The sequence below is a fragment of the Grampus griseus genome (genome assembly GCF_964374135.1).
Source record: "Grampus griseus genome assembly, chromosome: 5".
Classification (NCBI taxonomy): Eukaryota; Metazoa; Chordata; class Mammalia; order Artiodactyla; family Delphinidae; genus Grampus; species Grampus griseus.
Window position 1 is genome coordinate 77761237 of NC_138998.1, and position 18166 is coordinate 77779402.

Genomic DNA, 18166 nt, shown 5'->3' on the forward strand with positions numbered 1-18166 from the left:
GCATGAGGTCAAATAAAAGTAAATCTTATAAATAAGAGAATTAGAGATAAAGAAACAAGACTTTATAAATATACAGACCTAAGAGAGACAAAATAGGGGCGCTCCTATAGTTTTAGTCAACATCCAGTCCACTGGACCTGTTACCTCCTTATCTTTTAGGTTTATGACAGGTAGGTGCCTAGGACAAAGAGAATATAGTCCACAAGAGAAAACCAGGAGCTCCAGTGGCTAAAGGCAAGACAGTTTGGTCCTCGGGCAGATGTTATTCAAATCTCTTAATAGTAGTCATATGTACGGGGATACTTTCTCCCTGTAAAAAAGAAAGCAAGCATGGAAGGCTGGAGTTTTATATTAGAGGCAAACCCTGCATTCAGCTACAATGCATTCCTGAAAGTCACACAGGAAGGAGCAGTCGTGAAAAATGAGTTCTCTCTGTTCCTCCTAAGAGCAGTAGCCCTCAAATAACTCATTCACCATTAGTAACTCTCCTTCATTTTTAAGGCAAAATCCTGGTTTACTCATTCATTAATTCAACACTACTGTTAGGGGAACAATGACAGAAGCAAAAAGAGAAAAGGGAAGTGAATGGGATATTTCCCACCAACTTTCAGAGAGAGGGGAAATACAGAAGCAAAATAGGCCCAGGGCTTTGGAATATACTGTACTACTGTGTCTGTTAGGTTTGTGGGACTGAGATACATGTCAGAGGAACTGATACCGTCAGTCACCAGATCCCACCGCATTCCAGTATACACCGGAAAGAAGACATCCCAGGCCAAGGAATGACTGCAGAGTCTGCTTATTAGATCTGAGCCTGCAGGGGGAGGAGGGAGGAAGATGCTCCTGATGTGTCCTGAGAAAAGGAACAAGAGTTGTGCGTTTCCATTTCAAGATTCAAGGTTATTGTGCATCTCTGGGGCCATGACCATGAGACTCAAAAACTAAGAGCGAACACCACCTATTCCAAGAGACTGCTGTGCATCAGGAGCCAGAAAAGAGGGATAGAGGAACATGGCTGCTGCTTGTGAGGGATTCGCAGTCTCGGGGCAAGACTTAGATGACTTAAATCTGTTCATGGAGTGTATAATCTTAGATACATAAATGCTGGGTGGTGTAAGAAAATAAAGTATATGAGCTTTGGATTCAGAAAGAACGGATTTGAATTCTAACTCACGTGCTTATTAGCCATGTCCTTGGTCAAATTCTTTGCCGTCTTGCTTCCCTCACACAGGAGGGGGACAGCAATAACAACTACCTTGCAGGGTTGAGGCAAGGACTTAATATGACGTATGTAAAGTGCCAGGCACATGGTAAGAGACTGATAAAGGGCAGCTATGCTTATTCAGCCTGTCACATCATAAAGCTGACGCCCGTAGCAGAGGGAGAGAAGCCTTACCAATAGGAACAGACACATCGATTGGGATGAAAGCTGTAAGTTCCTGAAGTGTGGTCTTTTTTCAAACACAGAGAAACTCCCACCTCCCCACCTTCTCTTGCCCCAAGCTACAACCTTCTCTTCCTGAGTTTCTTTAAATCTCCAAAGTGCCCAGAAGTGCCTGATACATTTGGCATTTGGTAAATATTACTGAATAATGACTTCTTTGTGGAGGAATACACCCTGCTTTAACTCACTTACTTGGGTACTTGCAGATGATTCTGAAGGGCTGGTTGTTCACATCTGTCTCTGTTATGTGGCAGACATATTTCTCATTTAACTTGACCGGGTATTTCAGGACAGAGAACACCCGGTAGAAGCCATTCATCTGCTCCTCCAGGACCTCCACGGTACTGTGGTTGCTCAGGTCCCTCTCTGCCCGATCCAGCCAGGTCACACTGGGCGTGAGGTACCAGCCCCTGGAGACGCACGTGGCCACATCCTCATCATTAATCTTATCAAACCGCACCTGGGGCGTTTCAGAGTCTGGTTGGAAAAAATAACAAAACTGTTAGTTCCTTTTTTAATTCCAGCCCCAAGAGGATCAGGCTAGCAGAAATCTTGCCCTGAGTTTTTACATTAACCCTTATGTAGGCAACACATCTTGAGGTTCACCATAGTTAAAGTTTTGATCCAGGCACAGCGAGAGAATATCAGGATACACACATATGCCTGCCCTCCAGGTCTCATCTACCACTGCTGTCTTTATTTTTGGAACCTTCCTCTACATGAGGGGGTTCATTTCAGACTCTCTGCTGCACTCAGATAGCCCTGCTGAGGATCATAGAAGGAAAATGACTCTCAGCACCCCCCTGGCATCTCTTCCAACTCCTACCCAGAGGAATTCTGCCATGCCTCCCTCCACCTTTGTGAGATCTCTGATGAGGAAAAGACCACTCCCCATGTAATCCTGAAAAGGGTGAGGATCCTTGGGGCACTATGGACATCCACTGGTCCCGTCCAATCTTACATTTTAATAGTGAGAAAATGAAGCCTGGAAAATCTAAATGGTTTGTCCAGAGTCACACAATTAGAACCTGGGCCTCCTGACTCCCAGCACAGGGCTCTCTTCTCACCAAATCACACATCATATCTCAGAGTTTTCATGTAGGAGGCTTTTGCAACATGTTGGTTTTTCAGTCTTACAATTTGTTTAGTAAGTTTGGGATAGGACCAGGGTTTTGGATTTTGGTGTTTTTTTTATGTTTTGTTTGCTTGTTTGAATGAATGAATGATGTAGTCAGGTACAGATTAACACCTTTGGTTCAGAGCAATATTTTTAGCTAAGGTGAATTGACATTCCAAATACCTGACTCTCATAATGGGAATAAGAAGTACCTGTAATGATTTGAGTAGAAGGGAAAAAGTGAGAACACAAGAAGAGAAAACGTGTAGTTTATCTTTGTGAACAGAAACAGAGCTTGAAACCAAGTTAATCCAATAAATTCCCTTACCTTCTCCTATTAGCTTAATTGTACTTTTGCCTCTTCCATTTGGTGTGATGGCTGAGCATTTGTAGATAGCTTCATCCATGAAATCCACATTTCTTAATAAGGGTGATAGAGTCCACTCAGAAATTTCCTCCCGATCCATGGAGACTTTTCCCTCATACAAGGAGTTTTGGTCCTCTAGTTGCTCTGTGTTACTGCTAAACTGGCAAACCAGCTTCGAGAAAACTTCCCAAAAATCATAGTACCTAAAAAATTGGTAATATTCTTTATCATCCTCTATCTCATACTCCTGTCTTATGTCTTCTCTCTTCCAAGGCAACTCAAGATTTTCTGTGTCCTCCACAAAGGAGAAATGACAGGAAAGGGTAACATCAGTGAAAGGATGGGACCGCAACTCTTCTATAGACACTGAGGATGTCAAAGAAGAAATGAAGTCAGCAAAGTATTTGTAAAGACCAGTGAACACTGCATCAGGTAGGGTTTAATAACAGATAAAATAAATCACTCTAGCTATGTCAAACAGAAAGAGGTTTAGTACAGGGAATTAGACATTTACAAAATCATGGGGAGCCTAGAGGAATGAGCCCAAAGAAGGTCACGGAAGGTAAGACATGCAATGTCTTATGTGTTAAGTCCTTCCCTGAATTATGCTCAGAACAACAGGCTGAGCTGGTCTGCCAGTGGAACTGCTGCCTCTGCCATATCAGGAAGCTGGTAAATCAGGAAGTTGTCACTGCAGGTATTGGCTCCAGAGTCAAACTGCACCTGCTAGATTCACACTGGGAACAGAAAGGATGCCTCATGCACTATCACCATTCTCCTCACTTAAATCAGTTGCTAACTTGGTCCTTTAGCAAATGTATCTGATTGGCAGAGCCTACGTCATTTCCAGAACCCAAAATACAAAGGAATCTTGGAAATACAGTTTTTTACTCTGTAGTCTCAGCAGTTCAGGAAGGCATGTTAAAAAGGCAAAAATAGAATTGCAGTAAGTCAGTCTATTCTACCTGCCACAAATATCTACTGGTCTGGGCAGAGTTATCAACAGAAGGGGCTGAGGGCTATGGGGAATATAGCCATTGCACTATGTACCATTCATAGAATCATGACCTAGAATAGAATCCTGATATATTAGAGCTGAAAGAAAGCTTAGAGGTCATTTGATTCAATCTTTCCAAACTATTTTCCCCAAAGCCCACCTCATTGACAGCCAGGTAAAAGACCAAATCAGTGAGATCTGTATTCCTTTATCACTTCAATCAGAAAAATCTCTCTATAATTTAATTTATAAATGGGGCTTCCAAGTAAGAATTCTTCTGTTAAGTGTCTCTGCTACTAAAAGACAAAATTGAAACCCAGGGAGCAATGTTGCTTGGGGTCACAAAGTAAGATACTGTTAGCACAACAGAAAGAAACAAGACGTCTCAGAATTTAAAAAGAACCTTTTGGGTCATAGTTATCAAACTTTTGAGCCTAAAAGACTTATTAAATTCCCAACTTGAGTAAGACAGAATAATGAAACTTCTGCATTATGAAAGTAGGGACTCCATCTTTTTTTTCTCCTAGAGACACTATGCAAGTAAGAAGCATCCTAAAGGAAGAACTTATCATATAAGCCTAAGTAAGGATATTGTTTGATATAATGAGCTGAGATCAAATAGAAGAAAGGAATACGTGAGGCACCAAGGAAAACCCAAATGGTGAAAGTTAATAGGCAAGGAAGCTTCTAAGCCATCAGCCCAGCAAAGAGCAGCCAGAGAGACATCTGGTAGGGGACATTCCAGCTGAATAATAGATGCAATCTGCTCATTTCAGCAGTGGCAACCACATGGCTAATGATGGCGCTGGGTATAGACTGTACACAGAGGGCAGAGACCGTATCTTAACCACTCTGTTTCACCAGTGCCTAGCACAGGACTTGACACAGTAAGAAAACATCAGGTGTAATGGTAAATTTTATGTCAACTTGACTGGGTCACTGGGTACCCAGATATTTGGTCAAACATTATTCTGGGCATGTCTGTGAGGGTGTTTTTAGATGAGATTAACATTTGAATCAGTAGACTGAGTAAAGTTGACTGTTCTCTCCAATGTGGGGGGCCCTCATCCAATCAGTTAAAGGTCTGAAAAGAACAAAAAGACCAGCCCTCCCTTGAGTAATAGGGAACTCTTCCTGCCCAGCTGTTTGAACTGAGACTTTGGTCCTTTCCTGCTCAGACTTGAACTGAAATATAGGCTCTTCTTGGGTCGTGAGCCTTCGGACTTGCACCGGAAATATACCATGGGCTTTCCTGGGTCTCCAGCTTGGTCAACACTGTAGTTCTGGGGACTTCTCACCTCCATAATCACTTGATCTCTTTATATAGATTTTATTCTGTTTCCCTGGAGAACTCTAACTAATACGTTGGGTAACATTTAAGTTTTTCAATGTCCTAGGCGTATTCAAAGAGCTTTTCCTGAATTAATTCATTTAATCTGTATACTAATACCGAGGTAGGTACTGCTATTATTCTCAATGTACTACTGGGAAAACCAAGGCACAGTGAGTGAGGTGAAGTAAGTTGTTCAGGGACACATGGCTAGTGAGAAATAGGGCTATGATTCAAACCCAGACAGTTTGGCTCCAGAGCCCTCCATCTGAACTGGGTTCTGTCTTCTAACAGTAGGCACTCGTTCTAAGTTTGATGAATGAAAAAATGACTGATGAAATAAATGACTGAATGAATATAAAGGAAGACAGATGACAATGGAAAAAAAGGAGGCAGGGAGAAACAACTTGTCCACCCTTTGGAAGGATGGATTTGCATACCAAAAAAACTAAGTGCTTTCCTGCTCAGATTGTTATTTGTCTGACGTGGTTATAATCAAGAAGCAGTGGATTACAGGTACAAAAAAATCTTGGTAGATTTGTAAATCCAAGTTCTAGTTCTAAGTTTTCTTTATTAGTCATTTGGAATTGGGCAAGTCACTTAATCTCTCTTATGTTACAGTTTCCTTATGTATAATTAGGGTAAGAACACCTGCCCCAGGGCTGTTATGAAATACCTTGGGATCTTAGGGATTGTTTTTATATGACATGGTTTAGTCATTTTCCAGAGGGACAGAAGGAGTGGACCAGATGGGTGGATACCTTAGTAAACTGCCCCTCTTCCCAAACTCTCTCATAAAAATATGAGAGGTCCTTGATTCTAGCTTTTCAGTTTATATCCAGGAGGTCTTGCTACAGCTGTACACTTTCTGTCCCCATGGGAAAGGATCTCAGACTCAGGAATCCAAAGACTCTAGCCAATGAATCATGAAACAGGATCTGCCAATGATGTAATTGTTAATATAAAAGCCAACTTCTGAGTGATGTGTCTGCAGATGGTCCTACTTGAATCTGAATAACTCTTTTGTCTATTTCAATCTGTATTATTTCTAGACCTTTGTATCTTTAGCTTCCCAAGGCCTAAGAAGCTGAGGCAAAAGCTCAGCAAAAAGTTAATAATATGGGAAAACACTTTGAAAACTATAGAAAGATACTACATCTAAAGCACCTAATATAGTACCTAGCACCTAGTATTAGGTTGTCACTATTGCTATAAAATATAAGATATTATTAGAACTAACACCGCTCTCTCTTTCTCACTTACATATATACCCATTCCTTTAATCTGTTTGATTGGGTTGTTCCTAACTATGAGTGGATTACCATCTCACTTTGCCTTACTGCTCCCTTCTACACACACACACACACACACACACACACACACACACACACACACAGGAACCAAGCATCAAAAGAAAAGAGCCAGTAAATATAATCTGGGTGGACCAGGCCTTGCACTAACTCCTAAGTAGATCTCTGGATGCATCTCCTGAGGATGCCTTCCAGCTTCTGCCAGCTTTAAGAGACTGGCAGAACTGCCATATGTCTCTGAGACACTGCATATACCTAAAACCGATTAATGTGTTTGACCACTTTTTGAGTAGTTATATTGCAGGTTTGGGATATTTTTTTTTAAAGAAATTTTTGCATATATATTTTTGGCTAGCTGAATTACATTAACATTATCAACATCTATATACTATTCATCTCAACATTTTTGAAGAAATGAGTATAAAAATTATACAAACTCTGTGTTGACTGCCCATCCAGATTTTTCAGGACAGACCTGCTCTCAAATATTCTGTGATGCTATACTCTGAATCAGCACTAATCAGGCACTTGAAGTGGGGAGGACTGTCTAGATTTTTTTTAATTGGGGGAGTTCAAATTATAGATGTGAATAAGTGTAGTTATCCAGATATGGCCTCAAATGGGCAATTCAAATTGGCAGTGGGGGTGGGAAGGCTTTTCTCATTTAAAAACATGAAAATAGAATAAACAAGAATGCTTTACAATTAGGGTCTATTTGCCCATCTGTCTTCACCATTTCCTGTTAAACAAATATAACATTGTTACTCCCATCTAAAAAAAATGAAAAGACTGAGGTTCAGAGAGATTAATTAATTTGCTTGTTTTTTTTTAATCTCCAAATCACTATTTCCCTCACTATCCCCAAAGTTTTCTCAGAAATACCCACAAAGATTTTTTGAAAAGTGACTCATCTACATTATGAATAAGTAGAAGTATGTTGACAGTCACCAAAAAGAAAGACATTCTGTAAGGAACAAAAAGAAAGGGAGAAAATTTGCTTCAGCTGAGAAACAGTGTGAAGCAGCACAACGCTGCTGGGTCCAAGGAAGGCCCCACCAAGAGGCTCCACCACCAGACTCCACGCCCACCAGATGCACTCTTAGCAGACAGAGGCTTCCAGCACTTCAACATTCTGTGTGGGATTGTCCACTGAGTCAAGTTCACCCAGGCTGATTCTATGCAGATTTGTTTGACTTGCTATATGAACCTGGAGCTCTATTTCTGTAATATGCAAATCTGTCTCTAGAGGTGAGTCACATTTGAATTCCTCTGGATCAGAGTTAGCCCTGAAATGATGTTTGAGGGATCAGTGACAGCTTCCCAAGCAATTGTCATTGATCTTTCTGGATGTTGCTTGGGGAAGGTCAGCAGTGGGGGAGATATAACTAGTAGATATACAGATGTATCTGGGAAGTTATGGAGCGATGCTTCCCCAAACAGAGAAAAATAACCAAGAGACAGTACTAAACACGTCTGCCCTGCCAGGGCTGCACATTAATGGAAATGGTACTAACAAGCCTGGGACATCTCTGGAGGCGGTGGGAGAAAGGTATCGGGGAACAGTCAGCCCCTTTAAGAAGCTCTGACATAAATGTACATCTACAGCAGGTAAAGGCAATCTTACGGTCTGGATGCTGCCTCCCTCTCTGGTCTCATCTCTCACTACTCCCCCACACCTCAAGTTCCACCAGTGCCATCCCTGAGTCATGGTGCTGTTCAAAGCCTCCTCGCCTGGCACATCGCCCATCACGACCGCCCTCATCTGCCCTCCACTACTCACTTAACATTCAAAATTCTGCCTCTTCCTATAATCTGTTAAGGAGAAAAATAAAACTCCACAATCCCCCAGGTCTGTGATACATTATAATAATAGCTACTATATATCAAATGTTAACAAATGCCAAATTTAATCTTCAAAATAAGCCTATAAAATGGGCACTATTATTATCTCCATTTTTTCTCTTTTTTACTATCTCCATTTTATAAGTGAGGAAAATAAGGCATAGAGAGGGTAAATAATTCATCAGGGGCACACAGAACAAAGACACTCATCTTTCAGGTTAGCCGAAGCCTGTCACGTCACCTAAATTCTGTCTTGACAAACCCCTGCACTGTCGCCACATACCATGGGAAGTCCCATCACCCAGGGTGCCCACCAAAAGAACAGGAAGCTCCTGGCCGATGAAGCAGATGGCTTGTGGAATATTACAATAAGTCTCTTTCCTAGAGGCCTATTGGACCCTGGAGAATATGTGCTCTGTGGGTTGAATATTAACAGATACAGAATTCTTCAGAAGAACAAGAGGATAGAGGAGCCCCTGCCAGCAGATGTCCAAGTAAAGCATTTCTGGGGTCATTGGGACAAATGGAAAGATTCTTTGCCAAAAGTATATACTCTGACTAGGAATATGACTAGTGATTGACAACAACTACTGATTTAGAAAATATTTCTCTGTGGTATATGTAGGAAAAAATTTTAAAGACATATCTAAAATAATAAAAAATATAAAAGGTAATATGCCAGATAGCAGCTACTAGAGCTACAGATAGTCAATAGAGAGAGACTGTAGTCAAATGTCATAGAGATAAGAAGTTGTAGGAATATAAAATGCCTTTTCAACTCAATGAAATTTCATTATCTATTTTCAAGATTGAAAGTTTTGCATCATTATTAAAGACATAAATCCTAAAGCCTTCCCAATTCCCCCACCTCAGTGAGATATAATCTTTGCTCCTCCATAATTCCACTGTATTTTGTAGTTTTATACAGTACTCTCACACATTTAATAGAGCGTATTTTTTAATGATTCTAGTAGTAACACATACTCATTGTTTTAAAATGTTAGAAAAATGGAAAAGAATAAAGAAGAATACTACAACCACTTTTAAATCCATCCAGACAACCACTGCTACCATTTTGGTAGTACGTACACATACTCAGCATGTGTAATTTTTTTTTTTTTTTTTTTTTTTTTTTGCGGTACACGGGCCTCTCACTGTTGTGGCCTCTCCCGTTGCGGAGCACAGGCTCCGGACGCGCAGGCTCAGTGGCCATGGCTCACGGGCCCAGCCGCTCCGCGGCATGTGGGACCTTCCCGGACCGGGGCACGAACCCGCATCCCCTGCATCGGCAGGCGGACTCTCAACCACTGCACCACCAGGGAAGCCCAGTATGTGTACTTTTTAAGAGAACTAAATTTGTATACAGTTTAGTGTCCAGTTTAATTTTCCTCTTGACACTGTTTTGTGAGCATTTCTTCATCATTAAAAATATCCCTATAATCTGGTCTACTCTGTTTTATAGTTATGTATGTGCATATCTTATCATGCCTACTAGACTGCAAGTTCCCTAAGGGCCTGCCTAGGTCCTCTTTGTCTTTCATATGTCCATCATTGTGTTCCATATGTCGTAGAGGCCCAATACGTGTTTATTGCATTAACTAAATTAAATTTAATTTGGTGTAACATTCTTACAAATTTTCACTCTATAACAGAAAAATGAAAAAAAAAGAAGAAATTCATACACTACTAAAGATGAGCATCAACTATGCCAAAGCAGAAAATTCCAGCAGTGCAGCCCGGTATTGTCTCCAGGGCTTGTACCCTTTTCACCTCTCGTCTACAGAAAAACTATGAGAAGACTATGAACTAGCTTGATAATAGAGGCACATGTGTAAAGGGACCACATACAGTTGGAGTAGATACCTAAATACTTCAGTCACATTATCCAACATTTGACTCTCCAGTTCACAAGGCCAACACTTTCTCGCAAATTGTCTATTTATTGAAAGAGCTTACCTGTATCACAGCTGGTCCCTCTGATCAGCCAGGTGAGAAGCAAGTGAGGTGGAGTCAGCATGTCTTTCAGAGGGATGGTTGTGTGGCAGTCCCCAGAGAGAAGGCTTGGTGATTCTGTTATTACCAAGCTGTTGCAGCAAAAGCTCAGCAAAGAACCTTGTGAGATTTAATATTTCTAATGGCTATATTTGTTGGCTAAAAAGTGCTTGCAAGGCATTATGGCTAAAGAGCGGAACTAGTAGAACACCATAATGTCCAATATTGGAGAATCATTCTACACGCAGTTTTTAAAAATCACATTTTTGGAGAATAATAACACGGAAAATGCTCACTATACAATTTTTAGTGAGAAAAATCAAAATACAAAACTTAATATATGTTTATACACATGCATAATTTCAACTTTGTGGGAAAAAATATGTGCACATAGAAAAGGGAGGAAATACACCAAAACGTCAGCAGTGGCTACTTCTGAATGGTCAGATTATGTGTGATTTTAGTTGTTTTCATTACACAGCTCTGAATTTTCTGTAATGACCTTTTACATTTACATTACAATAAATACTTTATAACTGGAAAAAATAATGAAATGGACAGACAGAACTTACACACATAATGCGGTTCAGAGAGTGAGGGTACAGGAAAGAGCAAATGAGATTTATTCTCTATTCTCTTCCTCTTAGGGATGAGTACGGCTTGTGTCTCCTGTTTAAAACCTTTCTGATTAACCTTTAAGCTCAAGTTCAGTGGTGGCCAGCTCTTTATTAGGGTGCCTTTCCCTCTCCCATCACCACAGCAAATGAATTACTGGGTCTGGGTCTCAACTGGATTGCCCTAGTTCTTACACTCAGCATGCAACCCAGGTGAACTACAGACAAGGGTTTGAGGGAACAATTGGCAAGTAAGATAAACACATAAACAGGAGGTCTCCTGCTGGGGATCAGTGCCAGAGGCATCTGGATCCCTGACCTCTTCTGACTGCTAATGAAGCAGTTAGTTCCTCCCTTTGCATCTCCAGAACCTCTCAGTTCTAATCATCTTTAGTGGTTGAGTGAAGGCAACACCCATGAAATGTCGAAGTGAACTTAAAGCTACACCCACAAACATGAACTGTTGAAGAATGTCGTTTTTGTTTTTGTTTTTTTGAAAGCTCCTACAACATCTAACATAGAGTTTTTACGCAGTTGCTCAATAAAATAACCCTGGAATGGAACATAATGGAATGAAATAATTGTGATCAGTTCATATCACTTCTCTAATTCCTGTTATGGGGCTTGAGGCTTGGTCTATTGGGCTGGCCAAAAAGTGCCTTCGGTTTTTAAGTAAAAGTAAAAGACACATTTTTCATTTTCACCAAGAACTTTATTGAACAACATATTCACCCTTTTGTTTCACTACCTTCTGCCATTTTTCAGGCAACTTCAAAATTCCATCTTCCCAAAACTTTTTACCTTTTTGAGCAAAGAACTGTCCCAGGTGCCTTTTACAGTCTTCCAGGAAATTGAAATTTTTCCATTGACAAAATTTTGTAAAGACTGAAGTAAATGGAAATCCGAAGGTGCAATGTCTGGTGAATGTGGCGGATGAATCAGAATTTCCCAGCCAAGCTGTAACAGTTTTTGCCTGATCATCAAAGAAACATGCGGTCTTGTGTTATGCTGATGGAAGATTATGTGTTTTCTCTTGACTAATTCTGGATGCTTTTCGTTGAGTGCTGCTTTCAGTTGGTCTAATTGGGAGCAGTACTTGTTGGAATTAATCATTTGGTTTTCTGGAAGGAGCTCATAATAGAGGACTCCCTTCCAATCCCACCATTTACACATCACCTTCTTTGGATGAAGACTGCCTTTGGGGTGGTTGGTAGTGGTTCATTTCGCTTGCCCCACTATCTTTTCTGTTCCACATTATTGTACAGTATCCACTTTTCATTGCCCATCACACATTTGTTTTAAAAATGGAAAGTTTTCTTTACATTTCAGTAGAGAATCGCCCTCGGAAGTACAGTCAAGTAGGTTTTTTTCACTTAACTTATGTGGAACCCAAACATCAAAGCAATTAACATAACCAAGCTGGTGCAAATGATTTTCAGCCCTTGATTTGGATAGGATGTTTTGAGTATGTCAGCTATCTCTCACATGGTATAACATTGAGTGCTCTCAATTAATGTCTTGATTTGATCACTATCAACTTCAACTGCTCTACCCTAAATCTCCAGCATGAAACTTCACAAACCACTTTTGACACATTCGATCAGTCACAGCACCTTCTCCATACACTGCACAAATCTTTTTTTTTTGCATTTTGGTTTCATTTTCACCTTTGTTGAAATAATAAAGCATAATATGCTGAAATTGTTGCTTTTTATCTTCCATTTTCAAAATGAAAATGGCTACACAAAAATTCACCAATTTTGATGTCTTTTTTTAAATGCACGCTGATATGACAGCTATCACATACAATCTAACAAAATTGTTTCGAATGAAGTTAAAGACAACTAAGTGCTACTAGAGCCATCTTACGGAAAAAAATGAACGAACTTTTCGGCCAACCCAATACATTTGATTTCCCCTCTGCGGCAGAGGAGAAACATCCTGATGTTACTATAGTCTTGAGAAATGGGGAAGAATACTTTGTCTTCATATATAAAGCTCTTTCTACAGGTGCCACACTCCATAGACTCCCCCAAGCCTGGGAGTTTTTCATGCATGTCTACACAAGCTAATAAGGAAATGGGATTTCGAGCTTCCAGTAAGGAAAGAACTAGAGATGCTCTCTTCACCTGGTATTCATACCTCTCCCATCATGATCTAGACCAGCTTATCATTTCAAGCATTACCCTTCCTTTATACAAAATAATAACAGTACACCTTAGATTTGGGGGGCAAAGTTACAATTTAAAATATTTTCTCCCATTGTTCTCCAAAGTGCACCAATACCAGGCTATCGAAACCACCAGCACCAAGCACCTCAGCCGTCAGACCCTTCACCATTTCCCAGACATAAGCTTTCCTTCTTGTTTTTGCCATTCTTTCTCAAGAAATACCTTCTTCATTTCTTTCTCTCCAATTTCGTATGCCTCATCCCATCTCTACCAAAACCCCACCAACCAATGAAGGCTTTCCTAACTGCAGGAGCCTGAAATGGTCTCTTTCCTCTGAATTTTCATAGTATTTGTTTATGCCTCTATTTGACAGTTACCAAATGCTACTTAATATTTTAATTGCTTTGGGTTTATAACAGCTTTATTGAGATAAAATTCACATATCATACAATTCATCTAGTTAAAATGTAGAATTCAATGGTTTTAGTATATTTACAGAGTTGTACGACCACCGTCACAATCAACTTTAGAATATTTTTATCACCCTAGAAAGAAACTCTGTACCAGTCACTCCGCATTCCCCCCTCTCTCCAGCCCCTGACAAACATTAATCTATTTTTTGTTTCTATAGATTTGCCTATTTTGGACATTTCATTTAAATGGAATCATACATCATGTGGTCTTTTGTGACTGGTTTCTTCCACTTATGTGTTCTGTCATAATGTTTTCAAGATTTACCCACGTTGTAACACATATCAGTACTTCATGTTTATTGCTAAATAATATTCTATTTTATGGATAAACACGTTTTTTAATCCATTCATCAGTTGATAGAAATTTGGCTTGTTTCCACTTTTTGGCTATGATGAACAATGCTGCTATGAACATTTGTGCACAGGTTTTTGTTGGATATATTTTTTTCAGTTCTCTGGGATACATACCTAAGAGTGGGATTGCTGGGTCATACAGTAATTCTATTTTTTTAACCTTTTGAGGAACTATCAGACTGTTTTCCGAAGTGGCTGCACCATTTTACATCCCCACCAGCAGTGTATGAGGGTTCCAATTTCTCCACATCCTCGTGAGCACTCATTATCTATCTTTTGGTTTTAGCCATCCTAATAACTGTGAGTGGTATCTCTTTGTGGTTTTGAAAACATGCACCTCAGATTGGGACTTGAACCCATGTGCTGGGACTTGAACCCGGCCAAAACTCACAGTCTTCCAACTGAGATCACACACCTGGTTTCAGGACTTAATGAAGCTCAGGCTCTTGATGTCTCATTGCAGAAAGAATTCGGTGAGAGACAAAGTGATAGGTAAGAAGTGGATTTATTTAGATAGAAACACACTCCACAGACAGAGTGTGGGCCACCTCAGAAGGTGAGAAAGGCACCAGGGTATGGGGTTTTCAGTTTTCATAGGGATGGGTAATCTCATAGGCTAATGAGTGAGAAGAGTATTCCAGCTATTTTGGGAAGAGGCGGGCATTTCCAGGAATTGGGCCACCGCCCACTCTTTGATCAAGGTTGGTCTTGGAACTGTCATGGTGCCTGTGGGTCATTTAGTGTGCTGATGTGTTACAGTGAGGTATACTGAGGCTCAAGATCTAGTGGAAGTTGACTTGTCTGCCATCTTGGACCCATTTGGTTCTAATCAGTTTATGTCATGTCCTTGGGCTATGTCATTCTTTCAATGCCCTGCCCCCTTCCCTCCTGTTTCAGTTTTGATTTGCATTTGCTCATGATATTGAGCATCTTTTCATGTACTTATTGGCTATCTGCAAATCTTCTTTGGAGAAATGTCTATAGATTTTTTTGCCCAATTTTAAATTGGATTATTTGGGATTTTATGGGTTCATGTTTAGTCTGTTACTATACTATAAATCCCTTGAAGGCAGTGATTGTATTTCAACAAAATCATAAACTTTGGGGTCATATTCTACTATGCTGGTATCCAGCCCCTTCATAACTGTGACATGGCAAGTTACTTAATTTTTCCACACCTCAGTTTTCTTGTCTGTAAAATGGGGATAATACCTTACAGAATGAGTATGAGAATTAAATAAAATAATGACTACAAAGTCTCTAGGACAGTGCCTGGCACTGAGAAAACACTCAATAAATGTTAGCCATTATTTTTGGATATACATCTTTAATGCATAGTTCAGCTTCTTACACATAAGACGTGCTCAATAAGTATTTACAAATGAATAAATTGGGGACTAGAAGTATTTTAGCTTGTTTATAGTTGTTGTTATGACTAGCTATCTATGAAAAGGTAAAACAACCCAATTATGGAACATAGGCTGAACAAGTGGATAAAATTTAAAAGATGTATATACACTACCAAATGTAAAATAGATAGCTAGTGGGAAGCAGCTGCATAGCACAGGGAGATTAGCTCTGTGCTTTGTGACCACCTAGAGGGGTGGGATACGGAGGATGGGATGGAGACGCAAGAGGGAGGAGATATGGGGATATATGTATATGTATAGCTGATCCACTTTGTTATACAGCGGAAACTAACACACCATTGTAAAGCAATTATACTCCAATAAAGATGTTAAAAATAAATAAAAGATGCATAGCTACTCAAATTCCCAAAACAATCACCAAGGAAAACACCTCAACTGGTGTGAGAAAACCCCTACATGAAGTGAATTCAATGGAAGTAGTCATGAGGATGCTTTTATATCTCTCACTGAAAGACACCCAGATCCAAAAATGTCATGTCATTATTTGAATCTTCAAAATAAAGAGAGCCCATACTTCAGTAAAGACTCATTTGGGGAAAGGTATTGAGGAAAGCTTAATCTACCAATTAATACTGATCTGTCAATTCTATAGCAAGAATACACTGAAGCAGAGGAAGGAACCTGCTACTAACCAAACTGTAGACCTTAAATTACAAAACTGTCTGCAGATTCACTCTAGGCTCCTGTAAACATAGAGGCGGACTCCTCCTCATGATGGATTGAAAGATTACAGCTCCCTCTGCCTTCAATGCTGCCTGGAACAGAGAGTAACTGTTGTTTGATATTTGGACTACAGCTGGTAGGAAGATGGCAGAACTTTAAACCATCCCAGGCCAGACTGGATAAGCCACTCTGAGAGTGACTCAGCAATAGTAATAATCCAAAACCCTGCATGCCAGGCTAAGCAATTGTCCTTCATCTGATAATGAAGAGATATGGGGTTAGGAGAGGTAGAAAGATGGCTTGAAATAATAAAAGCAGTGCTTCATCAGAGGTAGCTGGAATGGAGGTAGGAGTCCAGTTTAGGAGGGATGAGGTCTTGATATATAACTTGAAGATAGACAGGGTAATAGGCATAAATCTTGGATGTCAAGACCAAGGGCAAGGAGAGTTCACACCAACCTCTCAAATTCTAATCCCCCAAACACTGCCTGGCCCAGAACAGAAAGCCACGGTTTATGCAGTAAATTGTGCCATCATAGTAAAGGTTGTTCTCAACTTCGTTCATCTTTACCCTGATCATGATCTAAAAAGAGGGAGAGGGTAATAGTTATAACAATAACTGCTATTACTATTATTGCTAATAATAGTCACTACTTACCGATTATTTACTTCATGCTACATACCTACTAAGCTAAACTCTTTAGATTTAACCCATATAATGACCCCACAAAACAGACAATAATCAGATAATGAGATCAAGGCTTAAAGAGATGAAGTAACAAAATCAAGATTAAATAAGAGAAATTTGATTTCCAGAGGTGGGATTTGAAACCTATATGTGATAAAAGCCAAAGCCCACGCTTTATATACTTAGTACACTGCCTCCTGGCTAGTATGGTTTATGAAAGGATTCTTCACTCAGCTTATTCTTGTTTCTTCTGCAGTCAGTTGGGCAATAGTGGCCATCCTAGTCAGGTATACCAAAGCCTATTCATGCATTTATTTTCTTCACTTACTATTTACTGAGTGTCTACTATGCCTCAGGAGGTGGTGCCAAGGTAAATAGACACAGCACCTGCCCTCAGGAAACCTGGACAGGGTGGCTGAAGGAGGACCTGCTCTTCATTTGGTCTCCCTTTTTTTCAGTAACACTCTAGTCAGGAGACTTATCCTGAAACAGTCAATTTGACCCAAAAGTGACTCAATGGTGAAGTTTTGATAAGTGTGCAAGTATGCCATGTTTCTTCCCAACTCCCTGTAATCCATCTCCCTTTCCCTAGATAACTCATCATGTCTCCTTTTCCCTTTACACTTTCTGGTGCCCCAACTGCATCCATCACTGTGAAGGTTCACAAGCCACCAAAGCTCCTTCACCTCCCAGGGAGTTTTCAAAACTCTCCAAGCTCACTGGACAGTTTCAAGGCCCACTGTAGTGTTGAGGGATGCTGCTTTATTTAGACCCACCCGGCTTCAACAAAGAGATGCACCCATGGTAGCTGAGATAGAGAGGGTTCTTATAATGAGCAATGGGGGGGGGATCCTCCCATCACTCTCAACATATCTTCAAAACTTTCTACCAGGTAGCTTTATTCTCTAATACTGAGACTATTTCTATCTCTTCCCCCTTAATTTCACCAATTTGTGACCTTAACTCTATTTCTGAATCATATTTGAATTATGTTTTCTCATTTTACATTACATTCCCGTCAGTTTATTTTTATCACAGACACATACACATTTTTAAAAGCATAAAACTGGGGCTTCCCTGGTGGCGCAGTGGTTGAGAGTCCGCCTGCCGATGCAGGGGACGCGGGTTCGTGCCCCGATCCGCGAAGATCCCACATGCCGCGGAGCGGCTGGGCCCGTGAGCCATGGCCGCTGAGCCTGCGCGTCTGGAGCCTGTGCTCCGCAACGGGAGAGGCCACAACAGTGAGAGGCCCGCGTACCGCAAAAAAAAAGCATAAAACTGTATTACTTTACACATTTGCAATTTTCACATATTAGTTTCCTGCCAGAATGTAATCTTGATCCAAAATAAGGAAGGTCTCATTTTTAAAAGGGC

At 40.4% G+C, this 18166-nt stretch overlaps 1 protein-coding gene across 1 annotated transcript; it reads right to left on the reverse strand.

Moving 5' to 3' along the window:
* Positions 1-161: 161 nt before the first annotated feature.
* LOC309823157 (V-set domain-containing T-cell activation inhibitor 1-like) lies at positions 162-10424 on the reverse strand (the record flags this gene model as incomplete). The annotated part of the gene is made up of 4 exons (XM_082655315.1): positions 162-178; positions 1637-1921; positions 2890-3294; positions 10364-10424. 4 exons carry the CDS (start codon positions 10422-10424, stop codon positions 162-164), a joined length of 768 nt encoding a protein of 255 aa, XP_082511441.1.
* Positions 10425-18166: the final 7742 nt, after the last annotated feature.